The 20,539-nt window shown below is 44.7% G+C and overlaps 1 protein-coding gene across 2 annotated transcripts; it reads left to right on the top strand.

Moving 5' to 3' along the window:
- The first annotated feature begins 396 nt into the window (after nt 1-396).
- LOC101922478 (putative neutral ceramidase C) lies at nt 397-20,207 on the top strand. 2 transcript variants are annotated; one of them, XM_027783466.2, is made up of 20 exons: nt 397-549; nt 1,666-1,725; nt 2,120-2,269; nt 2,844-3,020; nt 3,396-3,523; nt 4,169-4,246; nt 5,259-5,379; nt 6,787-6,912; nt 7,294-7,380; nt 8,810-8,914; nt 9,048-9,129; nt 9,637-9,752; nt 11,915-12,009; nt 12,675-12,714; nt 13,502-13,597; nt 14,475-14,570; nt 15,204-15,353; nt 16,121-16,180; nt 16,679-16,767; nt 19,531-20,207. In XM_027783466.2, the coding sequence occupies exons 1-20, from the start codon at nt 397-399 to the stop codon at nt 19,718-19,720; spliced, it is 2,199 nt and encodes a 732-aa protein (XP_027639267.2). In that variant the 3' UTR covers nt 19,721-20,207. The 2 variants fall into 2 exon arrangements, with proteins under 2 accessions (XP_027639267.2, XP_027639266.2); XM_027783465.2 differs by having other exon boundaries at nt 397-565; nt 1,640-1,725.
- The last annotated feature ends 332 nt before the right edge of the window (nt 20,208-20,539 follow it).

Raw genomic sequence — 20,539 nt, 5'->3', positions numbered from 1 at the left:
CTGCAGCATTTCTCTTAGCCACTCAGTGAACATAGGATCTGGTGGAAGATTGTGGGGTTTATTTAAAAGACTTTTTCAAAAAAGCAAGCAAAGTGTCCTGGGAAATGTAGGATCGGTATGTTCAGCCATTCACCCTGTCCTATCAGCCTCATGATGGGGAGTGATTGCTGCTCACAGCAGATGTATTTTTTCTGCTTTTAAGCAAATTGAAAAATAAATCTTCACTTCCCATCCTTATTGCTGCCACTGCCTGCTCTGACACTGGGACAGGGGCCACAAACCATCACCAGCTCTTTGGGGGTATGATGTGCTGCTCTGGGTGGGATGTGCCTGACACTGGGGCTGTCCCGTTTGCCTTCCCCACAGGCTCCTTTCTGCTTTCACAGTGCCCCCACCATGTGTGGGAAGAGGTCCAAGTGCTCCTTCTCCCGCCTGGAGGTGATCCTCATCGTTTGCCTGACGTTGATGATCGTTGTGACTGTGGTGCTCCTCACCCTCCACTTTCTCACCAAAGAGAGCAACGGCAAGTTGAGCTATTTCAGTCCTGCCATCACATCTTGCTTGAGTGTCTGTCCAGTGCAGTAATTTAAATTAAAGGGATACAGGTAGAAGGTCACTGGGCCACTGATGAGCTTTCATAATCTTCTCTGTATATGGTCGTCCCACCCAGCCATGGCACGGGGCTGTTACTGGCCTCTGCGGCAGGAGCACGGTGGCCAAAGCCAGCATGAGCATCTCTCAGGGCTCGGATGCACAGCCTTGGGGTGGGAGGTGAGGCTGGCTGCAGGGATCCAGACAATCTCCATTCCCTCTGTCTGCCATTTCTCTTCTTTCATTTTTAAAATCATTTTTCTTCATCTCTTCTTTCAGTTTTAAAAAACTTAATAGCATGCGGTAGCTTTTCTTCCATGAGTTTGCCCAAGCACTTTGTACATTCTGTACAGGGAATTCTGCACCTTCGTGGTGGCTGGGAGGAGACATGATCTCCTTCAGGAGTCCTTTTCCTCACTGCTTGCCTGGACGTCATGCCCAGAGCTGCTTTTCCCCTCTCTGAGCTTCGGCTGGCTCTGCTGTGATTTTTTTGAGACCAGGGCACCAGCACTGGACACAGGACATGTTGGAGGCACCAGGGTGATATATGGATGTGCCCTCTTCCTTCTCTAGTGCCTTTCCAGTAGATCTGACATGCCATCCCCTTCTTCTCACTGCTGCTGAGCTGAAGTTTTTGTGTGAAAACAGCTCTTACACCCTCAGCTCTGTTTCCTGCACAGTAGTGATGGGCTTGGAGAGCTTAACTGGCAAAGCTAGGCTGCTTCCCCTTGCTGTGAATCATGACACGTTTTACACAGTCTGGTGATCCCATCTTGTGAGCTTCCTCTGCAGTTCTTCATGCCTGGTTCACCCTTTACCTCCCCAAATGCCTTGACAGCCCCAGCACACTTTGGCCACACTGACAGCCCATCGGAAACCCAAGCAGACAGTACCAGCTGGATCCCCTTGTCCATAGGTCTGCTGAGTCCTCTGGGGATCTTGAGCAGGTTTCAGGCCTGCAATCTTTTTAAAAAGGCTGGGTTGCATCTTCCGTCCCCGATTCTGCTTGCTCATGTCTCCACTAATCTACTATTTATTCTTATTACAGAATCCAGTGAACCACCAGCAGCGAACCAATACTTACTGGGTGTAGGTCGAGCTGACTGCACGGGACCTGTGGCAGAAATTCCTCTGGCAAGTTGAGGGAACTGAACACGGGGTTGACAAAATACTGATTTTCATCTTATCTGAGTATTTTTTGCAGGACTTCTGGTTTAGAGGCTCTGCCTTGCCAAATGGTTGTTGTCTTCAAATAGGTGAAATTTCTTTGAGGCTTTGAGCAACCTGACCTAGTAGAAGGTGTCCCTGCCCATGGCAGGGGGCTGGAACTAGTTCATCTTTAAGGTCCCTTCAAACCCAAACCGTTCTGTGATTCTTACAATCACAGGGCAAGATAGTTGCAGCTGAGTGTTCATACATTGAATGAGTCCTCTGACCCTCTGGCAAATCTACTTAGAAAAATACACGCAAATGAATACATCGCTCAATATTTTGGCCGTGTGGGCTTGATGGAGCTCTTCTCTTCCAGATGGGATATGCCAACCCAGACCAGGTGGGTGGCGGGCTACTCTCGCGCCTCTACAGCCGAGCCTTCATCGTGGCGGACCTTGATGACTCCAGGCGAGTCGTGTTTGTTAGCGCTGACATAGGAATGGTGTCTCAGAGACTGAGGCTGGAGGTACATGGCTGGAATTGGATGGTTGGCATAATCTGGGTTGTTGCTGGTATTAGCATTAAGGTTGTGGTCATGACTAAATAATACTGAGCATCCCAGAACATTGGCTGTTTGCTTTGAGATTTCCTTACAGCACAATCTTGGAGAGACATTGTTTCTGTCCTGAAGAAGAACTTTTGATTCCTCAGCAAATGAGGCTGGACTTTGACAATGTTTTTCTTAGAGGAAAAACTATCACAAATACTTGCAGGTCCTGAATACATTATCATGGTGACTGTGCAGTGCTGGGTCTCCAGCACCACAGAGGAGAGAGGGAGATGCCAGAGAGCTGGGGAGTCCTTGGGTGATCTGGGCTTCACTGCAAGTTGGCCGTAGAGGTCTGCACTTACCAGATCTTATTATTTTAAGGCTGTTGCCAAGTCAACAGCTATAATCTGTTGTGACACCATTATGGGGGTATAAGGCAGAAAGAGAAGACTGAGGAGAAAGATGAATGGCTGGGGTTTTGGTGAGGGCTGATACAAGCCTCCATAGCCTTTGGGTGTGAAAAAGGGCTTTTAGGGCCACCTCCTCTTAGGTGCTGAAGGAACTGAAGAGTAAGTACGGCGAGCTGTACCGACGGGACAACGTCATCCTCAGTGGCACCCACACACACTCGGGTCCTGGTGGCTACTTCCAGTACACACTCTTCAGGATCACTAGCAAAGGGCTAATCAGACCATCCCTCAACGCGATCGTGAATGGCATCGTAAAGGTCAGTGGCATACAGCCTGTTGACATGAAAGCCCATAAACGCAGGACATTTGTAACTAATGGAGATATTGCTGTGATGTTCGTGGTAGCACCTCCAAATGTCACAGTCTATAAACACACTTGGAGGTGGGTTTATGCTTACCAGTGAAATCAGATTAAAAAAAAAGTAGCCTTGAAGTCATTCTTTAGAAAGAGGCAGATGTGGGTGGTTTCAAAGTATTATCATAATTTTCTATGATTTTAGACCACTTAAGAAAAAAGCCCCCAAATTCCCAAGAAGGGCTGGGGACAGGCAGGGAGGAAAAGAGTTTTTCTAGATAATCTCATGTACACCTTACATGCATGGACTGATATTCCCTGTCCTCCTGCTTTTCAGAGCATTGATATAGCGCATCAGAACATGAAGAGAGGAAAGCTTTTTGTAAACAGAGGCACTGTAGAAAACAGCCAGATCAACCGAAGCCCTTTCTCCTATCTTGAGAATCCAGCATCCGAACGAAGGAGGTAAAAGCTCCTTGAGCAGGAGAGAAACAGAGCCCTGAAGAGGATCCTTCAGTTGGGACCATGGCCTAGCCTTCTTGCAGCTGGTGTTTCTAGTCATTCATGGGATGGTTGAAACCCAGGAGCTAAGACGATGGCAGAATGACACTGTTGCCATCCTGGGTGATTGGATGTGTGCATCCCCAAAAACTAGTTGCAAGAGTAGGCTTCAAAGCTGTGGTTGCCCACTCCAGGCATGCGAGGCATTGTCAAGGATGTGACCTTATACTTTGTGTAAAACAAAACAAAACAAAACCTCAAAAAAAAAAAGAAAAGAAAAAGAAAAAAAGAAAGTCTTTAGTAGAAGTTGGCATTTGAGTCAGGTGACATTGAAGTGCCATCGTTGGTGCATGAATTTGTGCTTGCAGAGAGCTCTTCTCACCATCCCCTGGAGAAGTAGCGCCTGAGGTCAGCAACAACCATAACTCTTCCCTTACCTTCACAGCCACTTCCAGATACTTCTTTAAGGTCTCACTGTGCTCTGGTAATATCTGTAACAACCTCTTCATTTCCTTGCTCAACCTAGTGGAGATTTAGTGTGTCTGAGAAATGCAGAGCGTGACTACAGCTCTGGCACTAATAGCATTTCCCGGCTTTGTTTTCATCCAGGTATTCATCTGACACAGATAAAGAAATGGTGTTGCTGAAGATGGTAGACGAGGGTGGACAGGACATAGGCCTTATCAGGTACTGACCACTGAAGTAACATGTTTTTCTCGAAATCCTCATAAACCACAGTTCCGTAGCAGTTCTCTTTCTGCACAAGCTGTCCTTCCCAACGCTGCTCCTGGCCCACCAGGCGCTGCTCCCAGCTAGTCACCAGAGGGGCTCTGAGGGAAGAGCCAGTGAGAGTCCATGAGTGCATAAGCCAGGTCAGTGCCCCTCATCTGCTCTGGGAGATGTAGTAGTACCTGGCCCACCTACAGCTGGGCACATCTCCTGCCATGGCCCAAAGGCATCTGGGAAAGATGGCCATAGCTGGTCTTCCATTGTAGGGGCACAGAAGAGTCCCCTCTGGGGCTCTCTCCATGCCCCCAAAACAGATCCCAGCTCCAGCATCCCTAGGACCCTTTGAGTTCCTCTTCTCTCGATTATTTCCTTTAACACCCCCTGTTCTGTGGGAAGTGTGCCATTCCTACAGGCAGCATTTATGATGCCCGTCCTATCAACTGATCTGTGGGGCAGGGTTCAGCCACATGAAGTTCAGAACTCAAGGCCAGGGAAATGAAGTGACGTGCAGTAACAAAGCCATACTTGCGTTTTCTTCATTTAGAAGTCCAAGCGAGAGTCTGACTCTGTTAAGAGGAAGAGAAGGATTTTCCTTTTTGTAAGAATGAAAGTGTTCCCTTTTTGACATTATTGACTCCTCCTTGTTTCTTTGAAGCAAGAAAATAAAAATCCCTCCAAAATATAATTCTTTGGACTCAGAAAAAGCTCTCGGTGGCCCTGATAATTATGGTGCCAAATTCTTATGGCCTCAAGACCTGGACCGTCACAGCCACGAGCCCTCCTGGTCAGGAAGGGAGAAGATGGGAATAACTCTGCCCTTGTTAATACATCCCTAGGTACCAACAGTCTCCATTTATATTCTCCCAAAGAAAATTCCCATAAGTCAATTGCAAATACGTAGATTGAACAAATCAGTTGCCAATATGTAGAATGAATGATGCATTTCCTATGTCTTCTGACTCCTCTTCAGCTGGTTTGCCGTGCACCCGGTCAGCATGAACAACACAAACCATCTTGTGAACAGCGACAACGTGGGCTATGCTTCTTACTTGTTTGAACAGGAGAAGAACAAGGGGATGCTTCCCGGAGAGGTGGGAGTGGTTTCAAATTACTGAAAATGATGGGAGGAAAGTGTTGCAACAGGGAGGGGATGACTGGTGCTTTCTATGGGCCAAAGCAGGTTTTTTCAAACAGTGAAATAGGACAATAGAGTAAACACAGAAAGAGGAAAAAGATGAACATTTTGATTTATTTACTTTCTTCCTCTAAAGAAGAGAAATTGCAAGGTGTATTCTTGACTTTCCAAACTAGTAATAAGTGGTATTTATTTAGACTTTAGGAATCAATCAAATATATTTTGATTCAACTATTGGAAATGCCTAGAAAGGCATGTGTGGGATACTCAATCCAAAGGGATCAATATAGTGCATCTGTGGTGTGACATGAAGTCTGTGGTCAGCTCCAGTTCCTTCTTATGGCTTCCAGCCAGCTCTGCCTGTTCTGCTTGTGAGAGAGCCAGTTCATTTATCCAGAAGTTTTGCCATCCACAGAGGGCAAACACAGCTCCTTTAAAAACCATTATTTCCCCAGAAATGTAAATATGGTCATGAACCCATCTCACAGATGCTTTGAGTCATGAGTTGATTAAGAGGGTGTCCTGTGTGTATCTCCAGCATGTACCTTGAAGCAGTTGCCCAATTCCTATTTAATACTCTGGGCAGAGGAACACCTGTAGTTCATACCAAAGATGGAAACTAAAGGAAGTCTGCCTAATTCCTGCTCTAGTGCATAGCTATGGGTGCAAGCTGGTGCAAGGTGACATGCATGCAAGGGTACAAAGTGTTTGCAGGATTCAGTATTTAGCTGTATGTTTTGCTGGGCACGTTGTGTCTAGCAGTCTTACAAGAAAATGGCTCACTGATCAAAATATCTGGTGTTGACGCATCCCAGCTCTAAAAGAGGGGAAAAAAATGAGAGTGTCTGTGCGAGCTGAATTCAGCTGACGTTGAGTGTGTAACCAGTCAAGTACTGCTTGATGTTAACTCCTGCAGTCAAACCCAATAGCTCTAACCCTGTAAATCAGTCATGGTGAAAGCGTGGCAGGAAAAAAATCCTGTGCAAGGTACTACCATGACCCACTAACATCAGATCAGTAACATGAGGAACTGGGGATGTGGGGGGAAGAACTGCTGCTGAGATGGAAGAGGTAGATGAAGAAATGCTGTCTGGATACCAAAGCAGGTATGCAGTGTGGAGGTCCCCCTGAAATGGCAGTTGAAACATGTGCACCCCATTCTCCCTTGCTCTTCCTGTCCCTAAGCCCTGGGACACTCCTAAATCCCCGTTCCGGTCATCTCGGTCATTTCAGAAATGTTTACCAGCATCACACATGTATCAGCTAGCTGTAAAGCCAGCTGTGACCGCAGGGAAAGCTGCAGGTGATGTTTGCAATCACTGCAAGGCACTAAAATCCATCTGACCGCACCTGGTTTTGGCAGGGCTCTTTTGTGGCTGCCTTCGCATCCTCCAACTTGGGAGATGTGTCGCCCAACACTAAAGGCCCGTTCTGCGTAAACACAGGGGAGTCGTGCAACAACCCACAGAGCACCTGTCCCGTGGGGGGGGTAAGTAACTCGTACCTGATCTACATTAACTGCCGAGGAGGAGAAAACTCGGGGTGGAGCAGCAAATACAGAGCCATGTGCTGGACCATTGTGCATGAAGAGGACATTAAACAAAAATCACCTCTTTTTGGATATTCTGGAGAGCTCTTTCAGGCACTTACTGTGTCTTGTCCTCATACACACTTTCCAGTCATTCAGCTCAAACTTGCATCTACCTTGCTGCAAAGGTTAGTGCAGTAACCTGGTGCCCAAATTTGAGATGGCTGGCAAGAAGCAATTAGTTCTCACAGTATGACAACAGCTTGGGAACTCGTCCACTTTGCAGTGCCACACATTCTCCATATTAAGTGATCAGTAGCATTTAAACAAATTTCTTAACAGGCAACGATGTGCATGGCCATGGGTCCCGGTAAAGACATGTTTGACAGTACGAGAATTATAGGACAGAATATCTACTTGAAAGCAAGGGTAAGTGATACTTTGTTTTACAACTGTGCATGAATGCTGTTATTACAGGAGTGCATGTTTGTTTAAGGAACTTTCTTGCACTACTTTTTGTGAATGTAGATTTAAATTACTCAAAAGTCCGTATCTATACACTTAAGGAAAAGTTTCCCGATTTTTCAGAAGGCATGCACTTTTATTTAGGTACGTCATTGTAGGTGTCACAATTTGAAATGTTGGTTTGGGCTTTTAATATCAATATTCCTTATTGGTATATAATGTGGATATTGCCCCTTATGATCTTCCCCTCCCTCCCAAGCATGCATCTCAGAGGTGTCATAATGGGAAAAACCGCTGGTGTTGAAGACTCCCAGAAGAGCTCAGAGACACCACCACATACCACTTGTTGGCCAGCTTTGGCACCACTCTGCCAAACTAACCCAAATGTGAGTTAAAATGTGCCAGCTTAAACATCCACGAAAGATACTTATCTTGCCCTGCTTGACTTTGCATTTACAGTGTCTTCCACCCGACTGGGTTCCCTTATGTTGCCTGTGTCCTTGGGCTCAAAAGTCACCTGAATTTACTGGTTCCCCTTCTGCGGGTTCGTGTAATGTGAGAGTGGTCAGTAAGAGGGACAGCACCTCGTAGGAGCTGGAAGGGGCCCAGCAGAGGAGTAGGAGCAGAAGGCTTGATGGTGGCAGTTTCCCTTTAATTGCCATTTCAGATGCTTGCCCTCAAGTCACTCGAGGCTGATCGTGACTTGCAAGTGAAAGGTTGTCCCAGTCGGCGTGGCCCGGCATGTGTATCAAATGGCAAGGGAAAACATCGCTGTCAATTTTACCACTGCAGACTCTTGGCCTTCGAAGGCTGTCCCCTCTATTCTTTCCTGCAGTTACAGGATTGTTACTAAATCTGTGTAACTTCTGGCAACACTTTCTACGAACCAAGTTGAGGCATGTGCGCCAGAAAATCATTCACTGAAGAGCTGAACGGCTTATCCATCAGCTATATAGTAAATGCATGGTAATGTCCATGTGTTTTGAACCAATGAATGCAATGAAGTGCACCTTTCTCATAGAAAATATTTCTTCAGGTTGGCCTAAGATGTGAGAAATGCCAGAAGGTTGTAACTAGGAAGAAGAAGTTGCCATCTTCATGGAATAGGTGCCCATTTCAGCTGTAAAAAAAAGGCGTGCACAAAACTGACCACAGAGCATCCTCCCCGTGTTACTTGAGCCAGGGGGAGCCTGCAGGACTTGGGGCATGCAGGATGTGGGGGCCAGGTGATAGAAACAAAGGAGTTTGGGAAATACACTCTTGCTTTAACGCCTGGAAGAGGCCACTGGAAAGGGTCAACAGAATGAAGAAATAATTCATATAGTTGAATCTCAGAAAAGTTACGTTCCTGATTTCTTCTTCCTCAAGAATTTCCACCTTTTGTGTCCCCTAGGATCTGTATGAAAAAGCTTCCCAAGAGGTCACAGGACCCCTCAGCTCAGCCCACCAGTGGGTGAACATGAGTGATGTCTCGGTGGAGCTCAATGCTACACACATGGTAAGAGCAGTCGCTCCCAGGACACAGGCATAAGGAAGGAAGAAATGTTGTATTCTCACAGCAGGACATGGCATGCTGAGGGGAACCGGTTTTAAAATATTTCTTTTTCATTCTTTTCTCCCTTCTGATTCAGGTTAAAACATGTAAACCAGCCTTAGGACACAGCTTTGCTGCGGGGACTATTGATGGAGTGGGGGCTTTCAACTTCACACAAGGTAATTTAGGGAGCAGATGTCAGTACAGCTTCATACAAATGGGGAGGACATGGGGCATCTCCCAAATAAATTCAAACCACCAGGGTCATTTAAGAACATCAACAGCTGGTTGAACCACAGTCTTGAAAGGGATATTTTTAAGGAAGGTGTGATCTTACAGCCACAGCCCGCTTGCAAGTTTGTCTGCATTCATTGGAAAGCTTCTGGAGAAGGATACAATCATGCTCTGAAGGAAGGAGAGCGCTGGGTGGGCAGTGGGGAGAAGAAAAAGCTGGCTTTGGGGCAATCTTTTTAATTTGTTCTCATTAACCTGAAGGCTGCCAAGATGAAGCTCAGCTGGGCTAAAGCTTGGCTTTTCAAACCACCCCAGAAAAGGGACATAGTCAGAATCCACTGAGAAATTATCCTACCCCACTCAAGCAGGGAGCGGGTAATAAGTGAGTTTTCAGTCCACTAGCTGCTGGAGCAGCTGAAGGAACAGCATCTAAAAGATCTTTCCCTCTCAAGGCTCAGTAGAAGGGAATCCATTTTGGGATGAAATCCGGGACCAGCTGCTGGGGGAGCCATCCAATGAAACGAAAGCCTGCCACAAACCCAAGCCGATCCTCTTCAGCACCGGAGAGGTAAGGATACACCAGTGCGTGGCCTGGGAAGCACAGAGGTTGCTGATCTGGGCTAGGTTTTGGTAGGGTGCTACAGATGATGTCTGTGCCAGCCCACATGGGGAAGAACAAGGAGGGAAAGCAAGCTGCATGGGCTTTGAAGACATGAATATAGAAAGCAAGAATGAGTGTTGCCATTAGTTTGCATCAGAATGAGAGAGATGGAAGTTTTCCTCTTGCAGAGCATCTTTTCCATACATCCCAGGAGGAGGGACCAGACCTGCTGCTCTCATTAGGGTCAAAAAGCCCAACTGAAGATCCACCCTGGCCTAATTCTCTGTCTGTGGAACAGTCCTGAGCAGGATGCACAGGAAAAATACACAAGGTCAGGGAAAGCCAACAGCATGTGGAGCTCAGCGTTGCCCCCCAGCAGTCTCTGGTTTCAGGACTTCGTCTGCCGGTGCTCATATCTGGGTGGATTTTTCTTCCATCCTACCATTGGCTTCCTCTTTAATCCATGAGAAGACCTTTCTTTTTTGTCATGTGACAGACTGGTCCATGCAAAATTAAGTAGCTTGTCACGGTGCCTTGTGGAAACTCTGGGGACTGTATCAACTTACCCACCCTCTCGGTGTCATCTTCAAAAGTTTCTACCAGGCTTTGACTTCCTCTGGAAATGTTCTGTTGACTTCTCTGATTTTCTGTCATGTTTATGCAAGTGTCTGATAGTTCTGAGAGCTATAACATCGATGCCAGACTTACTCATCCATGGGTAGAATCGTACCAGGCTCTGGCTGGAGGTACCCTGGGGAGGGATTCTCCAGCACAGCCCCAATCCCAGCAGGACCAACACTGCAGCTACTGCACATTGCTCAGGGCCCTGTCCAGAAGAGGCAGGGTATTCAGCAAGGAATGAGATGCCCCATTGCTTGAGTCTCCATCCCAGGGATGCCCCACTTACACAAGGAAGGGCTATTTCTTAGGGTTGGCCTCTGCAGAGCTGTTGCCCTGTGGGTCCCAGCCCATCTCCATGCTTGGGGCTGCTCTGTTCTAGGCAGGACTTGGTGATAGTTCTTGCTGAACTTTGCCAAAATTGTACTTAAAACTTTAAAAAAATTTGATGGCCCATTTTCCACCTGCTGTTTCCTTGGCATTAAAGCAAATGCACTGTAGTGGAGTGGGATTGTGTCCAAGATCCTTTAGAGCACTTAGATGATGCCATCTGGATGAGGCGATTCATTGTTATTCCTTTCATCAGCCTCTTGAAGAACTTTCCTTGTGTTGCTTTGTGTTCAATCAGCTCCTCACGTCATCTCCCATAAAAAGAGGTCCCAGCACGGAGCCTCCTCCCACCCCACCTCCTCAGTCCAGGGTGGTACTACTAAGAGTAAATGACACTTTGTTCTTATGACTTTAACACATTTTGAGTATCCTTTTATGGATGCTTTGGCAGGCCTCTTGCTTCTGATGTGCTTCACAAGGTATTGTCATTCATGTTTTGCCCTCAGTAAATTGCTTTTCAAAAATCTTTTTGGCTTGCTGAAGCATTTCATTCCCTGGAGCCATGCCACCCTTGAATTCTTGTTGTTCTTAATTTCCTTTTAACAGGCTTCTTCATTTTTATCTAGCTATTTAGGACAAAATGCTGCTGTGGCGTTTGTTCTCGCTGCTGCCAAATGGTGCGGAGTCTGAGTATGGTGTGGTCCCCGCTAGGGAGCAGTTTGAATTCAGGGCTAGGCTGAGGGTCCCTCTGGGTGAAATTCTGCTTCACAACAGACTGTGCATTTGCTCAGCTAAGGAAGAGGTAACTCATTTCCCACCACCACCAGGCTCTCTGATTTCACTCATTCACTTTTGCTTTCCTGGTTGGATGATCACCCTTATTGATCCTAACACTATCCTTTTCCCAAGCAGGTGAGGAATTTCTAGGTGCTGCCCTGACCTTATTTACACACTTTGGTTTAAGCTGCCCCTCTGGCAACACTCTTTTTTTGCCTTACCCATAGTATTTACATGTGCCTTATCTGTCTGTTAGAGTCAGACAACTTGCTGTACATGTGGAGGTAGAATGCCTACGAAGTAAATTTATTTGCCTAATTTATGACTGTAGGAAGGAAAACACTTCAGCTATCTTTTTTTTGCTGCTATCCTACGATAGTCATATCTACTTTTTTTCACCTCAGATGACTCGGCCTCACCCATGGCACCCAGACATTGTGGATGTTCAGATTGTTGCCATTGGATCACTGGCAATCATTGCTGTTCCTGGAGAATTCACGTATGTATTTCTTTGGTCTGGCTCTATGTAACGCAGCTGGCAGCGTGTCATTCAAACTATCTGTGATACTTCTGCATGCAAGTGGAAAGGGGGCGTAAGCTCAAAATTGTGCCAAATATATGAGAGCTGTGCAGGCACTGCACATATATGTCCACTGCGTGTACTTACTCGTGTACTGTCTCCTCTGATTATCTGGGGTTTCCCGTTTTCTTCTCTGTTTCATAAACTAGCCATGGGAATGAATGGTATGCAAACAAGCTTCCTAAATAATTTTAACTGTTCATTACAAAATGCAGTTTCAATGAAATGAAAGGAAGTTGTTAACTTTGATTTTTTTTCATGTCACAAACACTGTAATGATGAAGTGCACCGACTGTTGATAATACATGGTGAAAATCTTAATAGGATAATGATTTATTTCTAGCACCTTATCTTCTACCCCACCCTGTCCTGGGGTGCCTCCAGCCTCACCCTGGCTGTGATGATGTATGTGAAAAGTTTTGAGGTGTTTTGGTTGAGCTCATCGAAGAGAAGCCTTAAGGGATGCTGAACAGCTCTGCAAGTACTGTGTGTATTTCTGGTGGTGTGCTGCATGTCCAGCCAGTGATTCCTGCTTTAGCCCTCTGCATTTCTGGAGACTGACGTTGTTCCCTTAATGCCCCTAGGACCATGTCTGGACGCAGGCTACGGGAAGCTGTTAAAAGAGTAAGTTGCTGAGGAAGAGGTTTCTCCAGAGCACAGCATATCTGGAACTTCATATTTCTTGATCCTTCTGTTTTTTCCCTTGTATCCCCCCAGCTTGGGTAATGGGTCTCGTGTCATAGATGTTTCCTCCTCACAGTTGCTTCAGACACATTTTGCATGTGCTTATTGACATGCAGGGTAAATTAATATCCTCCCCAAAAGAAGCAAACCGATCGAGTTTCAATCTATTAAGCTAACAAAAGCTAATTCAGCTGGGATCCAGGCATAACTGATGCTAGCAGGAGTTTTGTCTCTGGGATGCAGGGGTTTAGCTCCTTAATCCTCACTGGGATTTTGCAATACAAGAACAATTGTTAAAAATGGCAAATGTATTTTTCTTGTTTCCCTGATTGATATGTCCTGCCTGCAGCTTCAGACCATCTTAATCTCAAATGCTGTCTCCACAACTCACTGAGCCTGTCTCACATAGTTATATCACCAGTTTTTCTAGGAGTATAGAGACATCAGCTTCAAAAAAACCCCTAAATTTACTGAATTTATTGGAATATGAGGTAATTTCTCCTCTTTTTCTTTGGGAAGTGAATATGAGACATTAATAAAGGCAAATTGCACTTTTAGGGTTGCATTCCTGATCATCCGGCCCCCTTCCCAACATGACTTTGTGATAAAGAAAAACCATGAACAAACAAACAAAAACCAAACCCAAACCAATAACAATTACAACAACAACAATATAATTGTGCATTAAGCAGTTGTTAGAAGATAAGTGATTTATTTCCTTTCTTAGGAATTTGATTCTTATGGTGGACCAAGAATGGATGTCGTAATTGCAGGTCTGTGCAATGTCTACACCCATTACATTACCACCTATGAAGAATACCAGGTAAATGGTAAAACTGTAGATTGAACATGTTTAATTGAATTCAGTTTTTGTCCATATGGGATGATAATTCATGTGAAATTATGTATGTTTAGAGTACTTATTATTTGCCACAAAGATCAGAAGAATCTGTGGCAGAAGGAGACGACCTTGTTTATTCTGGTCTAGACAACAGGGTCCAAGGGCCAATGTGGTTTCCTGACCATAGCTAGAGAGTACATATGGATGCTTTAATGTGGAAACTGTCAGATGTAGGGAAGACATCTATCTGAAGGGAGAGCCTGTGAATTCAGATCTGTTTTAGTAATCTCCTGATGACTTGGATGAATTAGAATTTACCTTCATAAGGTGGCAAAATTGCCAGAAGAAAGATTTGGAACTGCAGGGTTGTAAGGTGAACATGAATTGCAGTGCCATGTTGCTGTGGGAAAGACCACAATACGGCTTGCAGGACCCTGTTTTAAGGTTCCCCAGAGGGCCTGGTAGATGCTGTGCTTTGAGATGTGGACCACTGGATGGACTCCCTGGTTTTAGAAACCCTAAACTTGGAGGGAAAGTTGGAAGAACTGGGGTTGTCCAACCCAAAAAGTTGGAGAGGAGACAACCTATACCATAAGCCTTTAAAAGAGTAAAAGAGCTGTGATAATTAGAAGAGTGACAACCGGTCCTCCCTGTTTGTGGTGGATTGGAGAATGAACAGTAACCTGAAATTCCAGCAGAAATACTTAGGCAGGTTGCTGGTCTCTCTCCCTAGCAATAAGGGAGTAAACAAATCCCTGCACGTATTATGTTAATCTTGTCTTGGCACAGTAAGATGAGCTGTATAAACTGCTCAAAAGAGTCCTTCAAACCCTCCTTTTCCAAATTTGTCCTTTGCTAGGTTCAACGATATGAGGCTGCATCGACTATTTATGGACCACACACCCTTGCTGCTTATATTCAGCTGTACAGAGGACTTGCAAAGGCTATTGCTACGGTACTCAAAATTTTCTATATACCACATGCAGATATTTCAGTCCTGTAAATGGTGATGGTTATATTTGTTCCTCAATGAGGTTGCATGATTGCTACCCTCTCTTTTCTTATAAGAAACACCTTTGAGAAATTCTCATGTGATATGAAAATAATTCCTGTAATGGGGGTCTCATACCACTTGAGAAATTCTGGGTTTTCTTTGTTCAAAGTTTAGAAAATAGGTACCTCCAACCTTTCAGCACAGCTTGAAGTTGCTACTTTTCTACCCAGAGGAAAAAAAAATCTGCTGCATTTCTGCTGTACATGGCAATGTTCATTACCTTTGTATCTCCGGGCAATGTAAATGTGCAGGACCAGTGGGAGGGCTCTGCCTCCTGAAGTTATGGGATATTCTGGCAGATGGATTTGAAGGACCTCAGCAACAGGGCAGCAGGTGTCCTGCAGGGATTGCTCCTGCATACAGAGTACAGATGAATTGCCTGTTGTTTGTTTTTATGCTTAATTTATTGCCCTTCTTTTTAAAAATCTATCTAAGCAATGGACTTAGACAAAGAGTCAAGGCATTGATATGATTCATCAGGCAGATACTGGTCTTCTATACGTATGTATAACGAGCACCTCTTCCCTCTCCCAGAATACAGTTCAGGATTTGCCACATGGTCCAGAGCCCCCATTTTTCAATATAGGTAATGTGACCTTGGTGCCTCCTCTCATGGTCGATCGCGTGCCAGTGAATAAGACATTTGGGGATGTGCTACAAGAAGTGATACAACAGTATCGAGCGGTGAGAGTTTCAAGGATTTGCTAAAACCTGTTTAGGAAATAATCTTTAACTTCTTATCCCTTATCTGAAAAAAATCTATGTTTTCTAAATGATTGTGGTGCTCTCAGACCAAAAAGGTCTCGTTGCTTTTATTGGGCTTGGTTGAAAAGACAGAGACAGAGCATTTTCATGCCAATGTAATTGCACTGAATGGGATTAAAATGGGTGAATGAAGGGGAAAATAAAAGCTCTTTGTTCAACATGAAGATTTCCCCTTCTGCTTGAATATAAAATAACATTTGATGATTAAATAGGCAAATATTGTACAGCAATTTCTTTACAAGCAGAAATCAGGTCACCTTTGATGCCTCTGGTATGTAAATGAAATAAAAGTGTCAGAAAGGGTTCTATTTTCATTGCTCAAAATTTAGATAAGGTGTTCAGTTTTACTGTCTCCAGCAGTAAGGTAGGAAGAAGGCAGGGAGGCATTCTTAAATATCTCACCTACTTCACTCCATCTTTCACACAGAAATCTTACATGCTATGGTGGAATTCACCCAGCAAGCAGGACAAGTGGAATGGCAAGGCACAATACACTGGTGCACAGTATAAATTGCCCATTGCTATTGCAACAAGTGAAATTATAAAGAATTTAAACCAAAAGAAAACAAAACCCCCCACAAAAATCCAACGAAACCACTGGAAAACTTGTATGGTAGCTTCAAAGAATGTTCTTAGTGTGCAATATGCTGCTCGGTCTTTAATATAAATCTCAATTTTCCCCACAGACAGAAGTTGCTGAAGTAACTTTTGTAGGCGCAAACCCCAGGAACAGTGCAGAGAACGCGGTAAATATGGTGCAATGACACTGGAATTGGGGATGTTCAGGATCAGTGAATATTTAGTTACTGCCTCTCCCTGATACATGGAACCCACGCCATGTGTTAGGCCACGCATTTTTTTCTCAGCCAGTATCCAGTGCCATCCAGTTGTAGCAAGCATGGTCTCTAGTCTCCATCCTATCAGCCCGGTGCATTATTTTAATAAAACAAAGAAAATTAGAGAAGTACTTAATTCGTCTCATCACTCATCTTGCATAGGCATTGATAGCAAATACCTCACCTGTCCTTTCTCTTTTTAATGATCAATTTATTTACTTGTTCTTTGCATCATTTATTAGCTTAAATTTGTGCTTTGGCAATGAAAAGAAAGCATTTTTCCCAGTAATTACCACCTTTGCCAGTAAAGCACACAGAAGCAGAGGCCATTCTCCAGTTTAAAGTGAGACAGATTAGTAGGGATGCCTGTACCTTCAGCATCTGGCTAACTCTGTTATTTTATTCCAGACGAAACACAACTTCCTGACGGTAGAGAGATACACTAATACTTCAGACAGCTGGCACGTAGTACAGAATGATGCCTCCTGGGACACCAGGTGGGTGCTCTGACCAGATTTCAGTGTTCCACAGATTCCATAGAGTAATTAGAGTTTAACATGAAGGGTTTTATTTCAAAGCTCCCAAATGTAGGTTGGTCTTGTCCCTGCAGATTATGCTCTCTGGGGACAGATTGGTCCATATTTAGGTGGCTGACTTGTCAAGACCACAACGTTTGGTCTTCCCCTTGGGTCTAGCTTCTGCAATGAAGGCTTGTAAGTTTGGGAAAGGTAGAAGGAAGAGCAAGGTTCATGGTCCAATTTGTTCATAGACCACATCCATCCAGCCGCCGTACTGTGCTGATAAATAGGGTACCAAACAGAAAATATGAGAGGTTCACCAGAGCAGGGTTTTCGTAGGGTCACCTTTGCTGTGATTCATAAAGTAAAAACAGTCACCTGCCTGCACTCATAGCTCTGCATTTCTTAGCACTTACCCTCTGTTTACCTTGTTGCTCTCGGTGATGTCACCTTTTCCTGTCAAGTTCCCTACTTGAGTATGGGAAATGATGGCATTTTATCACCCATATATGTAGCCCTGCCTTCTACCCTCCTCTTCCAAAAACCCAACAGATTTCCCAAAATCTTGGCCAGGAACACTGAAAATGTTTAATAACATGTCACTCAAGAATATGAAAAACATAAAAGTGCAAAACTTCAAGAATGTGCTGCCATAATGCTGGAGAGATGGGAATCTAGGCATCCTATTTCCCTTATCGAGAAAGGTCAGACTTCAGATCTCTGGATGATGCTTAAATACTTCTGCTGATAAGGGAGAGGAGCTGTTTGGCCTTCTCCTGCCTAAAGGGGTGTCCAGAAGGCAAAGGCAGACAGTAATGCCTCCCTTCCTGGTGCCCCAGGCAAGTCCCAAACAGCGCAAGAAATGGGAAACGGTTCTGTTAAGATGAAAACAAGTCACTTTTTACAATGTCAGTGTGTTACATGTCAGTAATTAATGCGATGGGGACAAGAAGCATCAAACTTTCTTACTAGATATTAGCAAAGTCAGGTGCTGTTTAGTGCAGGAAAAGCTAGCGTTTAATGCCATTTAATGTGATGACATTGCAATAGGAGAGTAGCACAAGTGAACACATTATGTGTTAGCTTAGAGTTGCAAAGTGTTAAATAGCTTATAACTGAATTTGTAAAATGCATATTTTTAGGAATCAAAATATATGAAGGTTTACTCAAAGGAGGTGCAGCTTTCAGGGAAGGGGATAGATGTTATCTGCGCTTTGTCCTGCACTCACCGTTGCAGGAGGGACAAACAGTGCAGACTTGCCCTTTTGCTGGGTGCTGTCTTGGTGTTTGCAGTAGAGAAGTGTTTGGCCCCACCTGCATTTGCCGTGGGGGAAGTAATTGCTTTCCTGGGACTGTTTAGGAGGAGGGGCTGAGTTACAGGCAGGAATTTGCCTGGCCCTGCCTTTAGCAAACAGCCAACAGAGATAAGTCATGGTTAAATCCCCAAGAGCTCATCTGGGAGAAGCCTCTTCCCTGGAGGGATATGAGCTATGTTCCAGTTCTGGAGTCCCAGACTTGGTGGTCCTGGTTCACTGAGCCTGGAGGGCAGGATGGGGAGGAGGCTGGATGGTGGGATAGATCTATCACAGCAGCATTTTTAGGTCACAGCGTTACAGCCAGGCTCAGGCTGCAGGTCTCTGTTTCAACCCAGCTCCCACCAGGACCAATGTTGCAGCTATAGCAGGTTGCTTGGGGCCATGTGCATGTGAGTCGAGGTGGTCCCCAAGGATGGAGATCCCCCACCACTTTAGCCTTGTGCTGTCACCTCACTGTCATCTCCAAAGACAACATTGTCTTTGTCCCAAGACAGGCCAGTGCAATCCACAGCTAAGACCTTGGACAAGAGCAACCAGGTGGAAACATGGGCCCTGTGACAGCCTGTGGCCCCTGTGTACCAAACCAAATTTCCCCCACCATTCACTGCTTTTCACCGGTCATGTCTGTAAATATTTGTTTCAGTCTTTTCAGTAAGACTGGTATGGGAAAACTTTTTATTACCATTGCTGATGAATCAACATATTTTGTTCATCTGCTTCTGATCTGCCCTGAAATGGGGGTGCTGCCTCAGTAGGACTCGACAACTCTCATGTCTGGCATGGATACAATTAGGGGGATATTCAGAAGTGCCTCTCACTGGCAGTACCAAAAGAAGAGCAGGTTAATCTTCTTCACCTGCCCAAGAAGTTCTCCACCGTGGCCAGCTGAAAAATCCCTCACCCCTAGGTGTTTAGAGTTTTGAGGTTGAGCAGAAGCGGTTTTACACAAGGAGTCTGCAAAAGGCAATGAGAGTCTGTTATGAAAATGGGTGCCAGAAGCCCTGAGCTTGATTGTGATAGATTTTGCTTGTGACCTTCAATAAATACTCATCCTCTTGGTCAGCATTCCTCCTGCACAGGGAAGACTTAGGCTGATGAATATTTCTCACAGAGGTCATGTTGTATGAGGTTATGATATGGAGTTGGGAATGTAAGAACATGAGGGTAGAAATATTCTTTATCTGCAAAAAGGACCACTGACTTGTTTTTCCACATTTCCAGATGTTTTTCAGCCCTGCCAGGTTTTGGAATGGTTTTTTTTGTTGCTGCTCTGATAACTTAAATATATGAGGAAAGGTTAAAAGAAGGTCTTAAAATACGCTTTACTGGAGTGCCTTCGTCTCATTCTACTTAGTGACTCTTGGGATATTAAAACAAATGAAAAGTGGATTTTCTTACTGACTGCAGTTTTTGGTTTGCCTGCTAGGTTTTACTGGACCAAAGGATTTCTTGGTCGGAGCACCGTGTCTATTGAATGGCACATCCCTCTTGGCACAGAGCCAGGCATCTACAGGATACGGTACTTTGGGCACTACAGGAAAAAACTGTCTCAAAGTCATAGTGTCTCTATTCCATTTGAAGGCACATCTTCAGCATTTGAAATCACAGCTCTGTAGGTGATCTCATTCCTTGAAGGGATTGTTTCCTTTGAGCTGTAGATTTAATATCTGTGATGTTCACAATGCATGCCTGGGAGGTTTTTTGTGGCATACGTGACTCTATACATCATTGCTGTCCCTCAAGCGCTGCTGGTCGTCCTTTGCCGTGCAAAGCTCAACTTCCTGCAAAGTTTTGACTTTTACCTGCAGTTCAGTCTCACCAGCCCAATGTATTCTCATTTAGGCAGTTCCCATCCTGTCCAGATCTCGTTGCAGTTGATTCTTATTGTAGTAAAAGATGTAACCGTTTTTCTTTAGTCATTAAACAAGTGCTTATTGATTGTGAATAGGCTCCCTCTGAGAGAATCAGTGCATATTGGGAGCTAATCCAGACCATAAATCAGTCCATAAATTTGAGCCCAGTCCATAAAACTTGAAAGAGCTGGTGAATTCACAAGGCATCAGAAGAGAAGACTCCTCAATCGTGCTTGAAGTGCAAAGCTGACCTCTTACCATGGTAAAGGGATAAATAATATAGATACTCCTCTGAAAGTTCTGAATATTATTTCATTTTATCATTCAGGTTTAGGGTGTTTAGGGGATTCATGCTTTGAATTAAAAGACACCATGGACTATGGGTGGCGGTGGGACAACAGTGTCATTTGAAGTGAATTGCACATAGTTCTCCATAAATCAGTGGTCTTGGTTCACAGGTGCCTGATGAGAGTGGCTGTGTAGGGTCCTACCTCAGAGGATAAGGAAAGGAAGGTCAGTCACTCACACAATGAAATATTGAAACAATTAGCAGGTTTTTTCCTGCTAGATTGCATTGCTCTT

This window comes from Falco peregrinus, chromosome 1, assembly GCF_023634155.1.
Source record: "Falco peregrinus isolate bFalPer1 chromosome 1, bFalPer1.pri, whole genome shotgun sequence".
In the NCBI taxonomy this organism is placed as follows: domain Eukaryota; kingdom Metazoa; phylum Chordata; class Aves; order Falconiformes; family Falconidae; genus Falco; species Falco peregrinus.
Note: the sequence above shows the minus strand (reverse complement) of the source record. Positions and strands in the feature narration are given on the sequence as shown.

What these genes read in the sequence shown, in the direction of transcription:
- LOC101922478 (XM_027783465.2), top strand. Translation starts at nt 397, where the DNA reads ATGTGTGGGAAGAGGTCCAAGTGCTCCTTCTCCCGCCTGGAGGTGATC. An exon ending in CAGGACATAGGCCTTATCAG is followed by an intron (nt 4,247 to 5,258) that starts GTACTGACCACT and finishes ACTCCTCTTCAG; the next exon opens with CTGGTTTGCCGTGCACCCGG. An exon ending in GCACCTGTCCCGTGGGGGGG is followed by an intron (nt 6,913 to 7,293) that starts GTAAGTAACTCG and finishes ATTTCTTAACAG; the next exon opens with GCAACGATGTGCATGGCCAT.